This window comes from Phyllostomus hastatus, unplaced genomic scaffold (assembly GCF_019186645.2).
Source record: "Phyllostomus hastatus isolate PE091 unplaced genomic scaffold, TTU_PhHast_1.1 phas_scaffold_760, whole genome shotgun sequence".
Taxonomy (NCBI): domain Eukaryota; kingdom Metazoa; phylum Chordata; class Mammalia; order Chiroptera; family Phyllostomidae; genus Phyllostomus; species Phyllostomus hastatus.
Window position 1 is genome coordinate 2,873,076 of NW_025334040.1, and position 21,314 is coordinate 2,894,389.

The 21,314-nt window shown below is 45.3% G+C and overlaps 1 protein-coding gene and 1 long non-coding RNA gene across 5 annotated transcripts in view; one reads left to right on the forward strand and one right to left on the reverse strand.

Annotated features, from left to right (window-relative positions):
• Nucleotides 1-996: 996 nt before the first annotated feature.
• On the reverse strand, nt 997-13,930 carry LOC123810989. The gene is made up of 4 exons (XR_006784328.1): nt 13,907-13,930; nt 5,372-5,429; nt 4,995-5,050; nt 997-1,175 (listed from the first exon to the last, which is right to left on the reverse strand). It is a non-coding gene; the product is annotated as an uncharacterized LOC123810989 (long non-coding RNA).
• A 124-nt stretch (nt 13,931-14,054) lies between these two features.
• The window catches only part of ASCC2 (activating signal cointegrator 1 complex subunit 2), a 37,459-nt gene continuing 30,199 nt past the window's right edge, over nt 14,055-21,314 (forward strand). Inside the window, exons 1-2 of one of the 4 annotated variants that reach the window (XM_045826825.1) lie at nt 14,055-14,186; nt 18,526-18,623. In XM_045826825.1, coding sequence (XP_045682781.1) covers nt 18,543-18,623 — 81 coding nt within the window. In that variant the 5' untranslated portion in view covers nt 14,055-14,186; nt 18,526-18,542. Of the gene's footprint in view, nt 14,187-14,248; nt 14,414-18,525; nt 18,624-21,314 lie in introns of those variants that run through there. The other 3 variants (XM_045826828.1, XM_045826827.1, XM_045826829.1) reach the window with 3 other exon arrangements.

Genomic DNA, 21,314 nt, shown 5'->3' on the forward strand with positions numbered 1-21,314 from the left:
ATTAGAGCTATTCGGTTAACCAAGCAATCCTGCCCCCAATTCTCCTGGTAAGCCTGACCACTAGCTGATGTAGTGCCATATATGTATAAACTTGACTTCCTCTGTGGCCTTAGGGCACTGCTGTGGTTTTCTGTTAGGGAGCTAGAGGATTGTCAAAAGGCAAATGTATTGGGCTGCTGGCTTCATTGGCATCCACCAGCAAGGCCTGAGCCCAGGAGAGGTGGCTGAGGGCCCTACCAGGAGGGGGGCACAGTAGGTGGATGGGCAGCGGCCAGAGGGTTGAGAAAAGGAGGCATTCATCTGAACAGTGTCAGGGATTGTCAGTGGGCACTGGTAGAGAAAACTGAGCCCAGGGGTGCAGGAAGCAGAGACACATTGTAACATACGTCTGTAGCCAGTGGGAGAGAGACAAGGCCGCTAGAGAAAGGGAGACAGTCCATTCTCCAGCCCCTTCTCACTATCTCCGCAAAGGCTGCTTTGTGCCGTGACACTGGCAGGCCACCCCAAGCAAGCACTTGATGCCTGAGTGGAGTTGGGGACATGTCAGTTTCCTGACACATCAGTCAGAATCACAGGGGTTCGGCTGGAGTCAGGGCAGCCTTCCCGGTTTGTCTGGTGATGTCTTGATAAGGTTCTCAAGGTCTGCAGTCAGCTCCTGACAGCTTCCCCAGGTAGAGGTTCATCTTGGGACGCTCTTGCTGCCTGCCCGCCTGCCCACCCAGGGCACAGCAGCTGGCAGGCCGCTGCCTCCTGCCGGGAAAGGCCCGAGGCACACTGTGTTTCAAGAGTCTTGACTTTCAAACTGTGAATATGGTGTCTTTGGAACTGGTTGAAAACACCCCTGATCGGCAGGCAGAAGGAAAATTTAAAGGCACAAAACTTACTTGTTAAAATTTTTCACATGTTGTCTAAAAAGTATAAAGACTTACGTGTAAATCTCAGACTAGCTAAAAATCTATGACCTATCTGGGGTTCCCCCAAAAGCAGGGTCTGAGATACAGGCTCATTGATAGTTTATTTAGGAAGTCACCCCAGGAAGCAGGAGTGAAGGACAGGCAAGGAGAAAGAGCCAGAATAAGGGTGGGCCATGAGGGGCCCTAGTATGGGTGACTGGGGGCTCAGTTCCTCAGGATCTTCTGAGGTGCCTCGAAAAGTATATCTTGGAAGCAGCCACTCTGAGGAATAAAGGGGGAAGCATTTAGTCATCAGCTTCTATTCCCGTTGGTCAAGGTTTGCCTCATGGGGTATTAACATCTTGCACTTCCAGGTTGCACATGGTACAAATATTGAACCCGACAGGTGCCCTGCCCTGGTGTCAAAAGTGAGAGAGGTGAGTCATTGTCAGGTTGCACCTAAGAGCACGTATCACTGGTGGAATAAAAGGTGAGCCCAAGAGGACCTGAAGCGCTACACACAGGTGTTCAACTCATTCTACAGGTATACTACCACATCCCTACCCCCAGTCATGGCTCTCTCTTGACCTCATTCAATGGACACCTCAAGTTCTTGCCTGCCCAGAATCCATTCCACTTTTTCTGGTAGCAGCATCTCTATTTTGGGATTGGGAAGCCAAGGCCCCCACCACCACCACCATTGTCAGTCCTTGTAGTTGGGTGAGACTGACCTGCCCACCTCCCCATGTTTTCAATTCCAAGGGTAGGTCAAGTCCCAGTTTCATTCAATCAATCAGTCTGTTCTTCCCCTCCAGCTAAAGTGATTGGTGCAGGAATAGTCAGTGGATCCTGTTGGTGCTGAGATCTTCATTTGGGTAGTTACACAGCCATACACTGGGAGAGCTGATTCCATCCCAAACTGACAGCATGGGACCTGGAGGACTTAAACCAACTGACACACCCACCCCACTAGATGTAGATGGTGATTTCAGAGTGAGTTTGTGACCTAAGTGGCCCAGCCAGGCTGACTTTCAGGACTACAGTTTATACTGTAGGAACAGATATCTTCTTTTTTGGCATTGAAGTGAATAAGGAGGCTCATGGTATCAATTGCTGCAGGAGTCATCCTAGGACCCTGAAGTGAACCAAGCTCAGTAGAAGCCCTCACTGTATATAGTAGAGCAAAAAGACAGAAAGAACTGGTCCCTGAGGATGAGGACATGGGTGAGTTGTTGAATCAACAGAACCTAAAGCTTAACCTACTTCTGGGTCTCCAGTTATGTGAACCAATCACTTCTCTTCATTGTCCAAGTCAGATTAAGGTGCATCTTCTGTTACCTGCCGCTGAACGCAATCCTAACTGAGACCTGGACGTAGGCATAAAAGAGAAATATAAGTTCATATAACAGAAGGCCCAGGGTAGAGACACTCCAAACAAGCTGAGACTGCGCATATGTGATCTCATTTGATCATCATCTCACCCTGGTAATTACTACTCTGATCCCCACTTCACAGATGAGGAAAAGAAAAAAAGACTTGAAGAAGTAAAAGAACTAACCTACTGGCTGTCAAGTGAGAGCAATTTTGTCCCACAGGGGACACTTGACAATGTCTAGAGACCTTGTGCTACTGGCATGTGGTAGGTAGAAGCTAGGAATGCTGTTGAATATCCTACATGCACAGGATTGCCCCCAACAAAGAATTATCTTGGCCAAAATGTCAGTTGTGCTGAGGTTGAGAAACCCTGCTTAACTAACCCAGGGCCCCTAGGAGTCTAGGCTTTGAATCAAACTCAAGTCCCTCTGATGAATGCAGCTGAACCCACTCTGGACATGCAATGCAGCCCAGCACCGGAGCCAGCCAGGAGTGCCAGGAGAGGAAGGGGCCTGAGAGCCGGAGGAGAATGGAGCCCAGTCATTTCAGGGGCACTTGGGCCAACTTCACCCTCAATTAAATGCATTCCAGGGTGAGCCCCTTGCAGATTCTTGCATAATTTCTTGGCCCTGATAGCTTGTGCTTCAGGGAACCTGGGGAGGCCTGTGGCTCCATGCCCAGAGTACCAGCTCCATTTCTACCTGTTTGCCTGGCATTTGCTACACAAAATTAAAATTAATAATTCATCTCACAGGATGAATAATTCAACAGAGGGGACAAAGGGCCGCTGGCATCACAAAACAGTCCACATTGCCTTCTAAAGAGAGAGGGAAAAAGAAACTCTACAGTCAGGCTGGTGTCTGGACCAAAATGACCCTGATATAAACAGTTTAAACAAGCCCTCCTTTGGGACACAAAGAGATGATGGGGACATTGGGGCTTCCAGAAGGGAATTCAGAACCCTATCTCCCTCCCCACCTCACTTCCAACCTCACTAACCTTCACAGTTCATTACAGACAGCTTAATTGGCACCTATTCCAGGAAGCTTTCTCTGATAACCCTAACCAACTGAAGCTGAAAAAACATTTCCCTCTGATCCCATGTGTTAGCCACTTGGCCCTGACCATTGCTGACCAACAGCCTCACACTAAGCATTGTGTCTGTTACCAAAGATTCTTGGGACATAGAGTGGCTTTTCTAGCTAAAAGGAAAGAAGAGATTCAGCAGAGATCTGGTGTGAATGGTGCTTAGCATTTTGGGCATATAGCTCTTTTGAGGATCAGGAGAGAGCCTTGCAGCCTCTCTACTGAAAAATGCTCCCCAATATATCTGTGTACAATTCAAGGGGTCCATAGATCCTGGGAGCCACTTAATGGGCCAAGGTTTAGAGTTCCTGCTCCATGGGGAGCCTTTTGTTAAGAAGAGGGACTACAACTGTCCAAGGAATGAAAAACAATGGAGTCCCTCAGCTTTGCATTGAAATGACCCTGTCCTAGGTGGTAAGGTATTTCAAGGATGTGAATAATTAGCAGGAGCTATTAGATGCCTACATATGACCCTGGGCGAGTCACTGCCTAACTCTGATGGTTTCCTTACTTGCAATTGTAAGAGGGTGTCTAGATAAGCTTGGCACTTTGATTCAATCATTCCTTCAGCAAATATTTATTACACCCTATTAGGTGCCAAGTACCAAGCTAAGAACTGGAGATAAGGTTGATGAACAAAACATATGAGGTTCCTAACTAGTCAGAATGCAGAGTCTAATGAAGGAGGTAGTCATTGATTAATCATATGCAAAAAGGAAGATGATGAACTGTGACCAGCGCTACACAGGGAAGTGTAGGGAGCTAGCTAAGACTGTGTATATCAGGGGAATGACAATAACCTGGAGAAAGAAGAGATGAAGAAAAGGCTTTACCTTAATAAGGGGAGCATAGGGGCATTTCAGACAGAGGAAGCACCATGGCCTAGTGCCCTGAAGTGTGAAGGGGGCCAGGGCACTTAAGAAATTAGAACGTCAAGCCCTGACTGGCGTAGCTCAGTGGATTGAGCGCAGGCTGTGAACCAAAGTGTCACAGGTTGGATGACACTTTGGATTGGATTCCCAGTCAGGGTACATGCATGGGTTGCAGGCCATGACCCCCAGCAACCGCACATTGATGTCTCTCTCTCTCTCTCTCTCTCTCCCTCCCTCCCTTCCCTCTCTAAAAAATAAATAAATAAAATCTTAAGAAAAAAAAAAGAAATTAGAAAGTCAGCCCTAGCTGGTTTGGCTCAGTTGGTTGGGTATTGTCCCGCAAAGTAAAAGGTTACTGGTTCGATTCCCATTCAGGGTGTATGTATGCTTAGGTTGCTAGTTTGGTCCCTGCTAGGGGCACGTATGAGACAACTAATCCATGTTTCTCTATTGCATCGATGTTTTTATCCCTCTCTTCCCCTCTGTCCAAAATAAATTAATTAATTAATTAATTAATTGATTAATTAATTTTTAAAAGGAAATTATAAAGACAGAGAAGCTACATTCTGGAGTCCTCTGGGTACTGTGTGGCCTGGGGAGTAAAGAACTAGAAACATGGGAAGGCTAGGTTCCCCTCTTTTCATGATGGTCAAGACATATCTTCCAGTAGCTTCTTCCTATGCTCTCTGAAGAAAAGCTAAAGAACTGGCACGATTCCACTACATTGCAAACCAAAATATTTTAATAGTTAAAAACATCAAGTACCAACCTTTTCCATCACCAGAATAGCTGGAGGTGCCTTTTGAAAATCCTTCCTCTCTGATTCTGCATGAAAAGTACATAATGCTACCAAATAAAAATGTTCAATATCCAAGTGAAGCAATCTTCCTGCCCCAACCCCCTCTGCGGTTTAAGCTGTGCCCCAGCCCTTGAGGAATTATTCCACCTACTGGTTCTGTGGCTCCGCCATCCCACACTGATGATTATCGGGAGGCTTGGACGTGCCAATTGCCACTTTGATGGGTGGTCTGAGTATAGTCTCTTCGCTGCATGGGGCAGACAGACCTACCCTTTCATCTCCTGGGCGGGGTTTTAGGCTGGAGCCAGCACAAAGACTTCAGTTCCAGTGCCCATTCTGCCACCTACCAGTTGCTGGGCGACTCTGGGCAAGTTCTGTCTCCTCTCTGGGTCTCAGTTCTGTCATCTGTAAAACGAGAGGTTTGGACCACATGTTCGAGAAGATTCTTTCTTTGACAAGGGGATTCTCTACCCTCTGCTTTCTAAGATGTGTTAGCTTAGACATTTTTTTTCATCTTTCCGACAATTGTTCACAGACCAGTGACAGCAGGCAAGACAACTAACCACTCAGTGTAAATTATAATGAGTGGATAATTAGCTGCCTTCAAATTAAGCCTCCCTTCTTGGAAGCCAGGGAACTTAGTTTTTAAGTTCTCATTATCATCATTTAATGCTGTTTTCTCACTGAAACCCAGAGGGGTAAGGAAGAATGACAAGCAGATGTTTTGTTATTAGGGGCCCCGGGGGATGATTTGAGATTTTCACTGCAGTGATCATTCTCTAGATTCTTCTTGAGTCAGCAGAAGCTTTGATGAACTTGACAGAGGGCAGTGGGATTGGACAGACACAGAGCAGAGACCTATTGAGAGAAAGCCGGGCTTAACAGAAAGCTGCTGGAGACAGCATTTCCTGGCTGGGGACAGTGTGGATTATGAAATTAGTATTTGTATGCAACACTTTGCAAAGAGATTTCAGTGCTGTTATTTCATTTTCTCAGAAAGATACTTTGCTTCTACCTGAGCTCAAATCACTATCGTCCCCCATATAAGGCCCCTCACTGCATAGTCTCCCTGCCTACGGTAGATTGCCTATAGAAGTGGCCACCAACAATCTGTAGAGATAGAAAGTAGATCAGTGGTTGACCATGAATGAAGGAGTTAATTCCTCTCCTCTTGAATCAGAGCTGGCCTATAACTTGCTTCAACCAATAGAGTGTGAAGGATGTGATGTTGTCTGAGTCCCAGATCCCATGGCCTCAAAAGATCTGACAGCTTTTACTTTTACCCTCATGGGGTCAGCCCACCATGTACAAGAGCTTGGGCTAAGACCAAGGTTTCTCAGCCTTGGCACTATTGACATTTTGGGTCAGATAATTCCTTGTGCTGGTGGGCTCTCTGGTGTGTTGTAGAATGTTTAACAGCATCACTGGTCTCTACCCCCTAGATGCTCTAGTTGTAACAACCAAAAGTGTCTCCAGATATTGCCATATGTCCCCTGTGGGAGAAAATCACTCTTGCTTGAGAACCAGTGCACTAGACTACTGAGGGATGAGGGACCATGTGGTAAGAGGCCCAACCAGCCACCCGCTATTCCGGCTACCCCAGCTCAGAAGTCAGACATATGAGTGAAGTTGTCCTGGCCATTCTAGCCTCAGTTGAACACCTGATTGAATGTAACCTAATGATAGCTCTAGCTGACACCCCATGGAGCAGAAGAACTAAGCCTAGTCAATTCACAGAATCATAAATAGTATAGTATCTTTGTAAGCCACTAATTTGGGGGGTAATTTGTCATGTAGCAGTAGATTGTTGAAGTACAGGCCTACCTCTGTTCTTGCTACCATTCATCCTCTCCATCCCCATGCCTACTGGAGTTGTCTTTATAAAATACCTTTCTAAAATTCCTTGGTTCTATTCAGAACTTCCAGGGCCTTCCCCACCATCAACAGGAGAAAGTCCAAAGTCCTTAACCTGGTCCACAAAGCTTCATAATCTGGCCTCTGCTCAAGATAGCCTCAAAGCCCAAGACTTAAGCTATACAAGTGTACATACAATTTCTGAAATTGTCTATCCTCTTTGACACCTTTAGGTCTTTTCCAGGCTGTGCTCTTTCTCTGTGATGCTCTTCCAACCTGTCAGTTCCCACATCTCCTGAAAACTCAGACTAAATAGCATTCTCTTCAGAAAGTCCTTGCAGATCCTACCACCTGAGACTCTTTCTCCCTTATGACCTCTAAATACCCGTATGTCTATCACACCATATACATCTATCTCAAACCATGTTGTAATTCATATTTTATTCATATTTCTGACAAAGACTATGAAAAACTCTGAAGCCTAAAACTATGTATTTTGTTGTTTTATTGACAGTACTCGCCACATAGTAAGTCCTTTATAAATGTTTGCTGAGTGAACATAGTAGGTTAAACAAGTATTACTATTCCCATTATGCAGAGAAAGAAATGGAAACTCAGAAAAGCTAAGGTGATTGTCCAAGGCTGGCCAGTGAATAGGAGGTATAACTGGAACTGATACCCACGTCTCCAGACTCTACACCCAATCTATGTAGTATATGGCTTCACCATATATCTCTCTTAAACACCCTCGGTCTAGCTAAAGAATAGCAGTTGTTGGATACCCAAGGCATAATTTGGCCAACCCATAAACTGACTTCTTGTCATCACTATGTAGTGACTTGTAATGCCAGTTTGAACAGTTAGCAACCTTATCCCTCTTGTCCCAGTGGTTTCTGGTCAGCTAGGCATGAGAAGGACTCAGCATCTAGAAGCTGTGTAAGGACAGAAGCTCAACGCAAAATGGCTTAGACAAAACTAGAAAAGTCTAGGGATCTCTGGACTCCAGTGCACCTAGACCCAGGGATCAAATGATGTCTTACTCTTTCATTCTCTCCTGCTTCTCACTTTTTATTAGCTGTTTTCCTTTTTTAAAAAATACATTTTACTGATTATGCTATTACAGTTGTCCCATTCCCCCCCCCTTTATTCCCCTCTGCCCTGCACACTCCTTCCCACCCACATTCCCTCCCACTTTAGCTCATGTCCATGGGTCATACATATAAGTTCTTTGGCTTCTACATTTCCTATACTATTCTTAACCTCCCCCTGTCTATTTTCTACATACCATTTATGCCACTTATTCTGTACCTTTTCCCCCTCTCTCCTTCTCCCACTCCCCTGTTGCTAACCCTCCAGATGATTTCCATTTCTGATTCTGTTCCTATTTTAATTGTTTGCTTAGTTTGCTTTTGTTTTTGTTTCAGGTATGGTTGTTATTAACTATGAGTTTGCTGTCATTTTACTGTTCATATTTTTATCTTCTTTTTCTTAGATAAATCCCTTTAGCATTTCATGTAATAAGGGCTTGGTGATGATGAACTCCTTTAACTTGATCTTATCTGACAAGCACTTTATCTGTCCTTCCATTCTGAATGAAAGCTTTCCTGGATAGATTAATCTTGGATGTAGGTCCTTGCCTTTCATGACTTGGAATACTTTCCAGCCCCTTCTTGCCTGCAAGTTCTCTTTTGAGAAATCAGCTGACAGTCTGATGGAAACTCCTTTGTAGGTAACTGTCTCCTTTTTTCTTGCTGATTTTAAGATTCTCTCCTTATCTTTAATCTTGGGTAATGTAATTAGATGTGCTTTATAATGTAATTATGGTGTGTGCTTCCTTGGGTCCAACTTCTTTGGGACTCTCTGAGCTTCCTGGATATCCTGGAAGTCTATTTCCTCTGCCAGATTGGAGAAGTTCTCCTTCATTATTTGTTCAAATAAGTTTTCAATTTGTTGCTCTTCCTCTTCTCTTTCTGGTACCCCTATAATTCGGATGTTGGAACATTTAAAGATCTTTTGGAGGTTCCTAAGCCTCTCCTCATTTCTTTGAATTCTTGTTTCTTCATTCTGTTCTGGTTGAATGTTTCTTTCTTCCTTCTAGTCCACACTGTTGATTTGAGTCCCAGTTTCTATCCCATCACTATTGGTTCCTTGTACATTTTCCTTTATTTCACTTAGCATAGCCTTCATTTTTTTCATCTAACTTGTGACCAAATTCAACCAGTTCTGTGAGCATCCTGATAACCAATGTTTTGAACTGTGTATCTGATAGGATGGCTATTTCTTCATCTCTTAGTTGTATTTTTTCTGGAGCTTTGATCTGTTCTTTCATTTGGGCCATTTTTTTTTTTCTCAGAGTGCCTGTTAAGTACTAAGGGGCAGAGCCTTAGGTGTTCACCAGGGTGGGGTAACCCTGTCCTAGCATTGTGATGCTGTATGTTGAGGAGGGGTCTGAGTTGGAACATTGGCACTTGCTCTGCTCTCTGCCAGTTTCCAGTCACTTCCCCTGCTACCCACAAGCTAACTGGGCCCTTCTGGTGCTGATTCCCATGTGGGTGGGCTTGTGTACATTCTAATACCTTGTGGGCCTCTCCAACGACCTCTCCTGTGAGGTTTGGAGTTTCTCCTGTTGCCGCCTCAATGCCCACAGGTGTTTTCAGTCAGAGGTTTGAGGCTTTATTTCTCCATACTGGGTCCCTGGGTTGTGCTGTCTGGCTCCCCAGCTGTTCCTCCCGGTTTATCTGCGTGTGAATGTGAGACAGCCCACTCCACCAGTTGCTGCCTCACTGGGTCCGTCAGCTGCAGCTTTGCTTCAAGTCCTCTCTGCCCCGCTGCCCATTTCTGCCCCTCCTACTAGTCTGGATGGGTGTTTCTTCTTTAACTCTTGGTTGTTGGACTTCCATACAGTTCAACTTTCTGTTGGTTCTGGTTGGGGGTTTTTTTGTCTTTAAATTGTTGTTGTCCTTCTTTTGGTTGTGCAAGGAGGCACAGTGTGTCTATCTACACCTCCATCTTGGCTGGAAGTCCTCCCCCAACGTTTTTTTTTTTTTTGGCTTCATTCTCAGGTTCCAGGTAGTGGCCTCTGGCAGGCTTAGTTCAATATCCAAGCTTAGTTCATTCCTAGTGCTAGAGATCCCAGAATTAGTTATTGTTGGATAATTTTGAATCATTTATCTATTTTTGAGCCAATTACCATGGCTGAGGGTTTGGAGTATGCCAACTGGCAAGGCTCATCTTAGATTGATGAGGTAGCCAGCTTCTAAGATGGACCCCAATGATCTTGTCTTCTGATATTCATGGTCTTGTACAATACCCTCCCACATGAAACCAAAGCTACTCATGGAGGCATTCTGTTTCTGCTTTGATCTCTTGGATTCCTCTCTCTGAAGCCAGGGGCCATTTTGTGGGGATATTTAAGCAGCCCCCATCTTTTTACTTTACTTTTTACTTACTTTACTTTACTTTTTACTTTTTAAAATATGCAATTTTTCTCCAGTAATACATTATCAAGACACAAAACACAAAATCCACCATGGAAAACAACAGCAGAAGCCCCTCAGTCCCAGTGCCTGGAGAGATCTGCTGTTGGTCTTTGTGGCTCTAAGGAGCCAGAAGTGGCGAGGCCACTGTCTGAGCCAATGCACTCAGCACACAAGACTCCCCTAGAACTGAGGGAAGCCTGCAGACAAAGAACACATGTAACGGTGCAATAGGACAAAGCTGAAGTCTCATCCTTCAACAACTGTTTTTTTCTTTTCATACTTAACCCACAGAAACCATGTGTGATAATAAATGATTAATACCTATAGTGGCTTTTTAATTTAGCTTCAGTTGGACATATGTTAGCTCAGACAAGAGTGTCTCCTTTAGAAGGTCACATTCCTCATTAATCTCTTCAGGCAAAGGAGAGAAAAAAACAGATGAAAGAAATATAAGAGTTAACCCTCCAATTGATAGAGAGTATTCTTCCTCTTCCCATCCCTCCCTCCCTTCCTTCCTCTTTTCTAAAATTTCTCGAGCACGTACTATGTGCATGGCATTGTTTTAAACCACTGAGTTTTGGGGTAATTTGTTGCACAGAAGTAGATTACTAATACAATTGCATATGCCTCAACTCTGGTTAAGGGGTCAATCCTACTCCAAGTGGACTGCAGGAGAAGGAATGGTTCTCTAAGGAGTAATCAAGTTGCCATTAGTGGGGAAACCAATGGCTGCCCCATGCACACACACTTCCTGGAGGATTTAAAAACAAAGGTAGTACTGATTCATTTTAGGTGACTCAGAGCATCTGGGCCAGGGAGGACTCAGGCCCACATATTCCTAGGCAGATTTCTGAACTCCAACTATTGACAGTTTTTCTCCCTAATTATCCCTAGACTTGACTGGTTATGAGCACCACCGACACTTGCCTACTTTGCCAACACAAGTGTATTTGCTCTTTAAGCAAGTTAGTTGTTGTTGTTGTTGTTTTAATGTAGAGAATAGAGGCCCAGAAATTCCTCCATACTTGTGACTAATGTATGGTTTCAGGCTTCTCCTATTAAAGTGGCTTTTTAATTTAATTCCAGTTGGACATACGTTAGCTCAGACAATGATGCCTCCTTTGGAAGTTCACATTCCTCATTAATCTCTTTGGGCAAAGGAAAGAAAACAAAAATGAAAGAGATATGAGTTAATACTACAACTAACAGGAAGTCCCCTTCCTCTCTCCCTTCTTCCTCCCTTCTTTCTTCCTTCCTTCCTTCCTCCTCTCCACCAAAATTTCTTAAGCACCTACTATGGGCATGGCATTGTCTATGCTCTCTCATTAAGCCTCGTAATGATGATGAAGTAGGTATTAATGACCCCTTTTAACAGGTGAGGAAACTGAGACGTGTTTGAAGAAGGTAGATTTTTTTTTTTGCAGTCGTGTTATTTAGCTCCAAAACCTGTGATATTGATACCATAGGGAAGACAAAACTGATCCATACATTTTTGTCAGAGTCCTATTTTAAGTTTTCTCTATACCAACGGCTGCTACATATAATTTCCTTCCAATCAATCACCAAGATGCAGATTATCTTTTCTGTGCGCCCAATGTGTACAGTGCCAGAGTAAAAGAGAGAGAGAGAGAGAGAGAGTGAGTTAGAGTTTCTGGTGCTTTTCTGTTCCTTCCATGTCATTGGATGACCAGGTTTCTCTGAAAAACGACAGCAATAAAGGGAAGTAGTCATTGTTCTGAGACAGCTTACAGCATTTGGCTACAGAATTCTTCCTACACTTGGGACTCCCAAACCTGTCTCATGGAGAACGGGCAGACCCTTGACATGCAGGTTATGAGGCCAAACTCTGGAGTCAGACAGAGCTGCATTCAAATCCCCACACTACCTACTCACAAGCTCTGTGACCCTGGTCTAGTCTCTAAACCTCACTATAGAATGGAACAATAATAGTTTGTACCTCTATAAAGCTTCTACAGGGTCAAGGAGATAATACATATAATATATTTTTTCCAGTCCCTGGAATGGAGTGAAGGCCTGACAAATGTAGTCATTACTATCATGATTGGGCTGTATCTCTCTGTACCCCTACTTCCTCTGTTGAAGTCCTGGGGTTGATGGGCATTCCCTAAGTATCTGTGGTAAGCAGATTCTCAGACATCCCCCAGAGATTGCCACCTCCTGGAATTCATGGCCTTGTGTAAGTCCCCTCTGCACGATGTGGGCAAGACCTGTGATTTGCTTATAACAAATAAGAACATGGTGAGATGATCCCACTTTCATGATTAGGATACATGAGATTGTGACTTCTGTGCCATTAGCAGACTCTCCCTATTGCCTACTCAGCTGGCATGCTTTGATGAAGCAGGCTGCCATATTGGAGAAGCCCATGTGAAAAGCTGAGGGCAGCCTTTGGCCAAAGTCCAGCTAGGAACGGAGGCCCTCAGTCAAATAACCCTGAAGAACTGAATTTGTGTAACAGTCACATGAGCTTGGAAGCAGATGTTTGTCAACTGAGCCCTCAGATGAGACTCCAGCCCTGGGTGACACCTCAGTTGCAGCCTCGTGGGGCACCCTGATGCAGAGCAGCCAGCTAAGCCATGCCCAGATTCCTGACACACAGAAAATGTGAGGTAATAAATGTGTATTGTTATAAGCTGCAAAGTCTGTGGTAATCTGTTAGGCAGCAATACATAACTCATATAGGATCCAACTTCATTTCTGATTCAGAGCCCATCTCCCCTGATTCCTCAGCATCCTGCATTTATCTCATTGCCTCATAGCTATTGGTTTTCTTGTCTTGTAAGCTCCTTGAGGCTTTGTGCTTGTCATTCCTTGTAGCCCTAGTGCAGACAGCAGGCCCTGGCACTAGGAGGGTGCTGAATAATATTTCATGACCCCCTAGGGCTGGGTTGTGTGCCCCATTAAAGGTTTCCATAACACCCTCGTGATAATGATGGTGGTGGCTTTTAAATCCTTACTGTGTGCCAGGCACTGAGATGAAGCCAGAGATGTGTATTTTTAACTAGCTTTCTGTGGTGATTCTGATTCACAGCCAGGCTACACCACTTGAAACAGTCTGTGGAAAAAATTCATTCTGTTCTTAAGACAGTTATATACATAGCCTCCCTGATTTAAAAAAAAAATCTTTTTGTATTGCATACACACAGAAAAAAACACACAATTCACATAATTTGATGACTTTTCTAATGAGAAACATCTATATTACTACCCCAAGTTGAGGACAGGGACTCTCCCCACTTGTGTTTCCACCACCATTCACCAGACCCAAAGGTAACCATCACCCTTACCCCATCACTACTCATTAGCTTTTCCTGCTCTGGAACTTCCTACAAACCTGTACTACTTTGTCCGCTTTCTCTTGCTCAGTATCATGTTTATACTTTTGACTTGTTAACATTCTTCTGGATTAAATTGGTAAAACTATGATTGAGAAGGTTAGGAAGGAGGTGGAAGACTGAGATTCGGAAAAGCCGAGTATTATACTGGGATTATTCCAAGAGACCGAATCACAACCTGTTCTCGACTTACCTTCCATCCACTCTGCTGAAAGCATGGAGACAGAAGGGGACGGGGGCGTGGCTACAGTCAGGCGGGTTCCTTGTGGGGGCGGAGTCTTAGGGCTAGGGGCGTGGCCCCCAGCCCAGCTTCTAGGCGGCAGTTGGGGGTTGGGGGGCGGGCCGGACCAAGGCTTCCTGTCAGTGCCTGCGGAATCACTGTTTGACCCCGGAAGTGCTGGCTCTCTGGACGCTGTCACCGTGGACCGCGGCGGCTGCGGCCGCGGCACTTCGCCGGTAGTAGAGCCGCCGAGGTGAGTGTGTCGCTGGGCCCTACCGGATGCGGGGCACTGGACCTGGGAGAAGCCGCAGCCGTGCCTCAAACAGCCTTGGGACTCTCTGCCTCCACGACAGGGCCAAGGCTCTGCAGCCCTAGGGGTCTGAGTCTCCCCCATACCCATAAGAGGCCAGAAGTTTTGGGTTTGAGGCTCGGCCCCAGAGTGACCTGAACTAGTCACAGTCCCCGCACTCTCATCCTGAGGTGAGAGGACCGTGAATCCTTCAGTTTCCTCGGGGCTCATTCATTAGTACAACAAACATGTATCTAACTTCTCCTTCGTGCCGGGCACTGGGAACAAGACAGACAAGTCTCCTGCCCTCATGGAGTGTACAGACTAGTGGGAGGAGTCAGTCAATGAAAAATAAATGCCCAAGATAATTAAAGATATGACAGTAACTGGGGTAGTGAATACTTTAGGTAGGACGGTCTGGTAAAGTCTCCGAGGAGAGTAATATGGAGACCAGAAGGGTGATAACAGCCAGAGAAACTGAGGCAGCAGTAGCCCTGGGGATGTGCACAGGCCTTATTGTAATTGATGATTGCCCTCAGCTCCCCTTCTAAAGAAAGCCTTTTCCTAACTTTCCGCTTTGCTGCCCTGCATGTCCCTGGGGTTGCAGTGGTAGGAACAGACATTGTCATGATCATTGTCCTTAACTTACCCTTTCGGAACTTAAAGTTTGTTCTCTGTCTAGTTAATTTCTGCCCATACCTTGGATGAAGACTCCTATCTTCCTTGACAACCTTCCTTTGTCAAGTCAGTCCTCTCTGTCATAGCTCCAAGGGCCTTACCGACATAACATATGGTACATTATGGTGTTGAGTTTTACTTGTTGTGTGGCTATTTGATTCATAGCTGTCTTTCCCTTAAAAACTGTAAGTTCTATGGAGGGAAGGACCAGGTCTGTTATTTGCGCATTTTAGTATTTTCTGGGCTTCACTGCCTGGATAAGAGGTGCTCAGAAGTATCTGAGTGGATAAGTGAGGTGATTAACATAGTCTGCTCTCCAGTGGTTCCTACAAGGTCTCTCTTGCCACCAAGCTATTGTCTTCTCTTCCTGTCATGACTCTCTTCTACTTAAGTGGCTCCTCACTGCCTTCAGGTGAAAGGCCAAAATCTTTAGCATAGCATGCAAGGCTTTTTTTAAAAATGGGCCCCACCCTAGCTGGTGTAGCTCAGTGGATTGAGCGCAGGCCTGTGAACCAAAGGGTCGCTGGTTCCCAGTCAAGGCACATGCCTGGGTTGCAGGCCAGGTCCCCAGTGGGGGCCATGTGAGAGGAAACCACACGTTGATATTTCTCTCCCTCTCTTTCTCTGTCCCTTCCCCTCTCTCTAAAAGTAAATAAATAAAATATAAATAAATAATTTTAAAAACTGGCCCCATCTTTCCTATCCAACATCTCTCTACTTCTGTCTTCCACTCCCTGACCTTGTATTTTCAACTATACTAATGTATTCCTCAGGCTCTGAGCTTTGCTCATGCTTGCTCTTTGCTTGGAAGGCCCTTCCTTCTCATCTTCTTCTACTCTCCTGCAACAACCATGTTATAGGTCATTTTCTCTGTGACACTGTCCCTTTCTCTGCTGTGCTTGTTTTGGAAATTTCCTGTTATAGCTCTAATCATATCAAGTGATAGTCATTTACTTGCCCAGGACCCAGAAAGTATTCAGTGTTTGCTGAGTAAGTGAGGAAGCTCTGCCTATTTTTGGGACTTGAATGATAACAAGTAAACTCTATTGAGTGCTTATTATGTATCAAGTCCTGTGTTGAACACTTAGTGTTGATTACTTCCCACATCAGCCCTGAGGGATTATGTACTACTATCATCCCAGTTTTACAGATGAGGAAGTCAAAGTTTAGAGAGGTTAAGGAACTATCTCAAGGTCTCAACATAGATAGAAGAACGTAGAGCCAGTGTTTGAACCCAGGCTATAGAACTATAAAGCTGTCTTTCAACTACCACACCAGCTTGGGCCTGAACTGCCCTTACAGGTACTGGCTTGTAGGAGTGGATTTTTTCTGAAAGTAGGTGCTGTCATTACCTGTCTAAGCCCTGACTCTGGGGCCTAGAACTTAAAGGGTGGAGATCTATCTCTTCCTACAATTCTTTCCCCACGCTAGGTCCCCACACTGGACATTCTCACTACTGTCTTTAGAAGGTAAACACGGAAAGAACTGGGCCTGTGAGTCATTTGGACTTCTGCACTGGTGAGAAGACCACTGATGTTTCCACCTGCCCTCCCAGCATCACCAGGGGTAGGGGTGGGGTTAGGAAAGAAGTATTTTCTAATATGGTTAGCACAAGAGACCCTGGTGCCAAGGCAGAATTGCTGAGCTTCAGCTTCATCTTGGCCACTAACGTATTTGCCCTGAGCACATCAGAGCCTCTCTTTGGACATTGGAGCATAATAATCTTTGTCATCCTTAGCTGGGTTGTTATGAGAGGCACATAAGACAGTAACTCAGTTAGAAACAATGTATATGCAACAGAGGACATTAGCAATGTTTTGTGAAGCTGAAAGATTAAAACTCACTCCAAGCCCCTTTTATTATTTTGTCTTGTGATTCTTTAGGCCACCTCACGTGTGCAGAGACAATGTGTGTGATTCACTGAGATTCTGGAGCTGAAACAGACCTCTAAGACTAGACAGACTGGTCCTCCCTCTTTATATTCCTCTAGGATGGATATCGTCATAGTCTTTTAAAACAGCCCATGAGCCAAGCAAGGTTCCTCGTGTGCCAAGCTGCTTCTCACCTCCTTAGTTTTGCTCTTGCTGTTTCATCTACCCGGGGCACTCTTCTTCCCTCGCCAGTCTCCCATCAAGACAACTCAGGCTTTCCTGATCCTTTAGGCTGTCCTCTAGAAACGTTTTCCTGAGAGCCATATCCCCGCAAGCTCAACTATAGAGGACACTCAGCACAGTGAATGGTTAAGAGCCAGCCTCCTTCCCCGACTACTAACTGTGAGACATTAGGCAAGTTTCTTATCTTCTCTGAGCCTTTATTTCCTCTTTGGTAAAATGGAGATTATAATAGAACCAACCCTAGAGTTGTCCTGAGCTTTAATACATGTAAAGTGAGTTAACATGTGTAAAGGAAGTTAATACTGAGAGAAGCACTTAGAACGGTTGCCAACACATGATAAGTATGTTGCTCCTGAGGCTATTGTCATCATTATTTTTGGATGTAAGCTTCCTCAGGGCAGAGACCCTGCCTTATCAGTGTGTCTTCCAAACACCAGGCCCTGGCCTGATGTTAGAGATGTAGCTACCCACGTGTGTGTGTGGATAAGTGTGTGTGTGTATACTATTCATATAGTGTGTATAGATGTGTCTATATCTCTATATAGGTACATATATAGATCCATACATACAGTACACACATACACACACATACTATATGTATATAGTATATACATGTAACTCATGGCTGACCATGCTCCTCAGCTTATCTGTGAGGGCTCAGGAGGTAATGGTTCCCTCATCCCGGCCTTGCTATGTCTTCATGTTGTTATTGGGACTGTACTTACCTTTTATGGCATGTCTTTTAAAGGGCGTAATTCACTTCATTCTGTGATGCAGCCTATACGCATGGCCCTCCTGTGGGCCAGGCCAAGTGATATTGTGAAAAGAGCACTGAGTGGGAAGACAGAAGGCGTAGGGTCTGCCCCCTCACTGACTCTGAGGCTGATTTGGGTCTCTGTAGAAAGGAGCTCGCACTGGCAAGCTTCCGTGAATCCTGTCATCCTCTGTTCATCCATGTCCTTTTCCCCTGATGCCTAGAGAGGCTGTAAAATCTTAACACACTCTACAAGCAAGGAAAGGCCCACTGCTTCAGCCCTCAAAAGACTTAAAGTCTGGTTAGAGATCTAAGAAAAGTATCCTCCTATTCAATTGTTCATCACATATTTGATGAGGTCACCTCTCCGCCAGCCTGTGTTGGTCATGGGAAAGGTAGCACAAAGGCAGCACAAGAAGGAGAGCCTGGGCACTGTCTTCACAGAGCTCCCAGGCCTAAGGGCACGGAGCTGGAGCCATAATAAAGATAATCTAGGCACTTTTAACCAGTACTTCTTGAAGGGGTTGGGGATATATTAGGAGTCAGCTGAAGAGTGAACTTCTGGGTTGAGAACTCCTTTAGGTTAAAAAAAAAAAGTCAGTCTGGATAAGTGGGCACAGGAACCAGGCCTTTGAGGCTCTCATCAGGAGCCCCGGGGCCAGAGGATGCAGCTTCTCCTGGGATCAGTCCCAGAGCAGGCCCCTGCCACCAGGAGCCTATGTGTCTGCTCTCTTCTTCCCATCCATATTCCTTTTAGGAGGGTCACGCAGCACAATGCCAGCTCTGCCCCTGGACCAACTCCAGATCACCCACAAGGACCTGAAGACAGGGAAGCTGAGGACTTCACCAGCGCTGGTGAGCCGGTGCCTTGAGGCCGTTCAGCCTGATATTATCATTCTTGCAATTTCAAAAGTGGAAAGTAAATTCCTTCTTTATCTGTTCCAAGAATGACCTCAGGGCCACAGTCAGTAATTCAGTAGCTGGGACACTACTAGGTCCTTCCAGGCCCCATGTCGAAGTTTCCGTTCCAAGTAGCAGCTAAAACTTGTGTAGTATTTTCCATGTCACCACCCCACACCTTCCCTCAAAGCATTTCATTTTGAATCAGAGTCTGATGACAGTTCTCACTAGCCTGAGCTGGCCTAGAAACGGATCCATCCCAAAGCAGGGTTTGGGTATTTGACCCTGCGGGAGGTGTTCAGGTTTCAAGTAGGCCTTTGTCAGAGCTATCTCAGCTGCTATCCACACTTGCGGGGGGAACACTGATTTCAGAGGTCCGGCGGTATTCTATCACACTGGGCCAAGAAGTGCCACATACAGGCTCGGCAGGGCTTGTGAGAATGAAAAACAAGGAGGCTGTGAGCATGCCGATTACCAGCTGCAGAGTGAGATTAGAGCCACGGAGAGGTGCCAGGCTGCTGAAGGAGGAGACAGGCGTGGGGACTGGAGTCCCTGTACCCACTTGCTGTTTTCCCAAGAATATGAGCTTACTCAGACAAGGTGGGAGGGAGTATTTTCCGGGGGCTTGAGTAACGTTGTGGGAAAAAGAGCTTGGTGTTTTATTTCCTGCTTTCTGGATAGCTCCCTATTACTTCCTAACTACCCTCTAATAATAGTACTTAACATTCACAGAGCACTAACTCTGGGTCAAACCTTTCCAAACACTTCACCTGGATTATCTCATCTAAGCCGCACCATAGCCCTATGAGTAGGTATTTTGGTTGTTCCCATTTTACAGATGAGGAAACAGAAAGTTCAAGGTCACAGAACTAGGAAATTAGGGGTATTGAGATGGGAATCCAGCTAGGCTGACCCAAGAGCTCATACCCTTAAACTTTCTGCTATAAAACCTCTTGTTTCTTTTTGTATAACCTTTTTATACAAGGAGGAAAGTATCATAAAATCTAGAACTGTTCTGTCCAGTATGGTAGCCATTTGCCACATATAACGATTGAGCACTTGAATGTGGATTATTCAATTGGGAACTGGGTATTTATATTAATTTTACTTAATTTATATTAAAATAGCCCCATGAGGTGAGTGGTGGCCTACACAGGCATAGAACAGTTCTGTTATTACAGAAAGTTCTGCTGGACAGTACTGGTTCCTTAAGTGGCCGGGTCTGATTTTCCACCTCGGTCCTTCCCCTCATACTGAACACCTAGGTTGCTAGACTAAGGGCTCCAGAGGATGGGACATAGTGCCTTCTCTTTATTCTGGTTTCCCAGTGCCAGAAAGAATTCATTCAAAGAGTTAAGGACCCCAGCCAGTCATTGTGACAGGCACTGGGGTTACAAAGAGAAAAGACGTCATTCCTGCCCTTGAGCAGCCGGTGGTCTGAGAAGAAAACAAACCGGTAGCTTCTCTACAGTGTAATCAGGGTTGTGATAGAAGGAAGTCCTGCGGGCTCCTTGTATGAGCAGAGGTTCTGGGCTGCTGATCCAGATTGAAGGGGTGTGTGGAGGCAGGGAGGTCTCAGGAGTAATGGGAGGGCATGTGCAGCCAGGGAAGGCTTTCTGAAGGAGGGGGATCCTGAACTAGGAATTGAAAGTTGAATAAGCAGTAGCCAGGGAGAGCAATGGGAAGAGGGTGGACCTGGACCCACGTATGCCGTTTTTTGAGGTCCTGACTCCTATACCAACCACCAGTCACTTGAGGTAGAAACAGTATCCCACAGGCTTTGAGTTAAATTTCACACTCAAATTGGCTGTGTGACTTCGGGCAACTTACACAACCTCCCCGTATTTCGGGATCTAAAAAGGGTAATAATGGAACCAGTTTTGTGCAGTGGCTACAAGGATTGGATGAGGTGTCTGGATTAGCACTATGCTTATGACACAGTAAGCACTCAATAATATTGGTGATGATAACAGTGACAGTGACAGAAACATTCCCTGGGAGTAGGATGGCAAGCGGGGTGAGCTGAGGGAGACAGCCGCCTGATGGAGGAGCAGTCTTGTTAGCCATGCTGAAAGGGTTACCCTGCTGGCCACTGGAAGCTCCTGGGAGATTGTCCTGAGGTTTGTACTCGCCCTGTATTTTTCTCTTTAGTCTGAACTTGGGACAAGAGGATCTCTAGCCAAGGGTCAGCCACTGTGCTGCCTTTGCAGGGTGATGGGTGAAGCTAGTGTTTGTTGAGTAGTTACTGGGTGCACAATGTATACTGGGTGCTATTGAAGATCGAAAATAAATAAAGTCTTGGGCCAGAATGGGTGAATGAACTTTTGAGGAAGACAAGACTCATTTAAGTGAAACATTTGGAGAACAGGGCAAAATGGGTTCTTATCAAGATAAACAGAAGTTTGATAGGCAGAGAATGTTCAGAAGGCTTCATGGGGGGACCCAGAGCAGGTTTAAAGGGTGAGGCCTGCTGCTACCTGCTCTGAAATCTTCCATGGCCCCCATTACCTACTAAATGAAGTCCCTACTCTCGAGCTTGGCATTCAGAATTCTTCAAAGACCTTGGCAGTATCTGGTCTCCTAATACTTCTATTCATTCTTTTTCCTAACCAACAAATGTATACGGAGAGTCTGCTGGATGCCAGG